Consider the following 2574-nt stretch of genomic DNA (forward strand, 5'->3'; position numbering starts at 1 on the left):
GCTGGCCAGCGAGTGGTCGCGCACCGCCTGGCCCAGGTGCTTGGTGATCCCGAAGCGGAGGCCGTTGGTCAGGATCCAGGCCCCTGGGGGGGGGGGGGAATCAAACAATTATTAAGGTGACCCTTTGCAATAATGGTACATTAGTTGACCATTAATTAAACATTAATAATGTCTTACATTAACCCCAACCCTAACTCTAAGCCAATGCTCTATAATGATGCTTATTACTGCATTAACTCATGTTGATTGGTGGTTGATTAATGGACCCTCCATTGTTAATCTTCTGAATGCCATAGACCCTTTCAACAGAGGGCTGGTCTTAGGACTCTGCACTGGGTTCTTCTACAGAAGAGAGCCGCTCTCTGGAACAGCAAAGCAGCAGACCTGTGATAGGGGGGCGAGAGTGGTTTCACCCCCGTGAGGGTGGAGATGTGTTGGTTCCACTGTGGTGAGGGTGGAGGAGGTGAGGGTGGTTTCACCGTGGTGAGGGTGGAGGAGGTGAGGGTGGTTCCACCGTGGTGAGGGTGGAGGAGTTGAGGGTGGTTCCACCGTGGTGAGGGTGAGGTGTGAGGTGTTAGGGTGAGGGTGGAGATGTGTTAGGGTGAAGTTGGAAATATGTTAGGGTGAGGGTGGAGATGTGTTAGGGTGAGGGTGGAGATGTGTTAGGGTGAGGGTGGAGGAGGTGAGGGTGGAGATGTGTTAGGGTGAGGGTGGAGATGTCTTAGGGTGAGGGTGGAGGAGGTGAGGGTGGAGATGTGTTAGGGTGAGGCTCTCTGTACCGGTGCTCTGCGCCGCCTTCACCAGCCCCTTCCTGACGGTGTTCCTCAGCCAGGGCTTCATCTGGGCCAGCTCGTCACCGCCCACCAGCGCTACCACCAGGTGGGGCGGGGCCAGGCCCCACTGCTCCGTCAGCATCCGGTAGATCAGCACAGGGTCGGTGCTGCTCTGCACCCGCACGAACTGCAGCAGGAACACAGGAGAACCTCAGGAACCAGAGGAGAACCTCAGGAACCACAGGAGAACCTCAGGAACCAGAAGACACAGGACAACCTCAGGAACCAGAGGACAACCTCAGGAACCAGAGGACACAGGACAACCTCAGGAACCACAGGACAACCTCAGGAACCAGAGGACACAGGACAACTTCAGGAACCACAGGACAACCTCAGGAACCAGAGGACACAGGACAACCTCAGGAACCACAGGACAACCTCAGGAACCAGGACCAGGTGAACCCTCACACACTGTATGAATACACACACACACACACACACACATACACACACACACACACACACACACACACGATGCCTGCCCAGACGCCTGCCCAGACGCCTGCCCAGACCACTGGCGGATTTGATCCACACACATACTGGTTCCTCGTCGCTACACCAGGAAGTCCCACGCGGTGCCACGCCAGCACAGAGCGTTCGTGTGTGAATACGTTTGTGTATTTGTAATTTGCTATAAGGCACCATTTTTCCCATGTGGGAACATTAGCAGAGTAGGTAGAGGTCCCGGCTGATTCACATCCCATTTATTTCTCAGTAGGACAGTTTGGTCCCCAGAGTTAGGGTTAGTTAGGGTTAGTTAGGCTTTTCTTTCTGTTTTGTTATCTTTCCTTTCGTTGACTTAATAACCGTCCCGCCATATGTGCAAAGCAGTGTCTCTAAATAAAACCTCTGCTTTCCAACGCAGGCCTTGATCTCCAGCCTGTATGTTATTCGGTCCGGGGTGTGACCAGTGTTTCGTAACACACACATACATACATACATACCTACACACACACATACATACACACATACATACACACATACATACATACCTACACACACACATACATACACACATACATACACACATACATACATACCTACACACACACATACATAAATACACATACATACATACACACATACATACATACAGTACATACACACATACACACATACATACACACATACACACATACACACATACAGAGGCTCCTCTAGGTGTAGTGCGGTCGGTTAGAGGAGCAGTTCTACTGCGTACTCTTGAGTCGTAGTGAACGGGTGAAGGTCTCCCACCTTGGCCTTTGTGCGCGTGGGCCCGGTGAATTCCACGTCGCCCACCCGCCCGGCGGCCCACTGGCTGCTCTCCATGTCCTCTCTCCCCGCCGTGCTGCTCGACCTCCTGGTCCCAAGGTCGCCGGGCGCCTCGCAGCTCTGACAGCCCAGCAGGGCGCTGAAACCATGACAACAGTGCTGCAGGACGGTGGCATGTGCGGACGGACATCTCTGATCTGCTGATATCCTGTCTGCACTCTGCAGTCACACCCACCGCGCCGCGGGCACATGCACCGACACACAACACTGTCGCAAAAACACACATGCACTCGCACACACGGGCACACACACCCCACACGCACGTATGTGCACGCGCATGCACGCACGCACACAAACACACACACCACACACGCACACACATATACACACGAACGGCATGATTATAATTATACACAATCACACACACGCTTGCACACAAACTGAGACACATGTGCACACAGCTGATACCTGTGTTCATCGGACCACT

The 2574-nt window shown here is 53.2% G+C and overlaps 1 protein-coding gene across 1 annotated transcript in view; it reads right to left on the reverse strand.

Moving 5' to 3' along the window:
* trpm5 (transient receptor potential cation channel, subfamily M, member 5) overlaps positions 1 to 2172 on the reverse strand; it is a 26403-nt gene extending 24231 nt beyond the window's left edge. The window contains 3 exon segments of the mRNA XM_084475819.1: positions 1 to 83; positions 780 to 960; positions 2070 to 2172. The exon segment at positions 1 to 83 is cut by the window's left edge and continues 84 nt beyond it. Coding sequence (XP_084331945.1) covers positions 1 to 83; positions 780 to 960; positions 2070 to 2144 — 339 coding nt within the window. The 5' untranslated portion in view covers positions 2145 to 2172.
* Between the last annotated feature and the right edge of the window lie 402 nt (positions 2173 to 2574).

Source organism: Micromesistius poutassou (assembly GCF_964030765.1).
Source record: "Micromesistius poutassou genome assembly, chromosome: 12".
Lineage (NCBI taxonomy): Eukaryota > Metazoa > Chordata > Actinopteri > Gadiformes > Gadidae > Micromesistius > Micromesistius poutassou.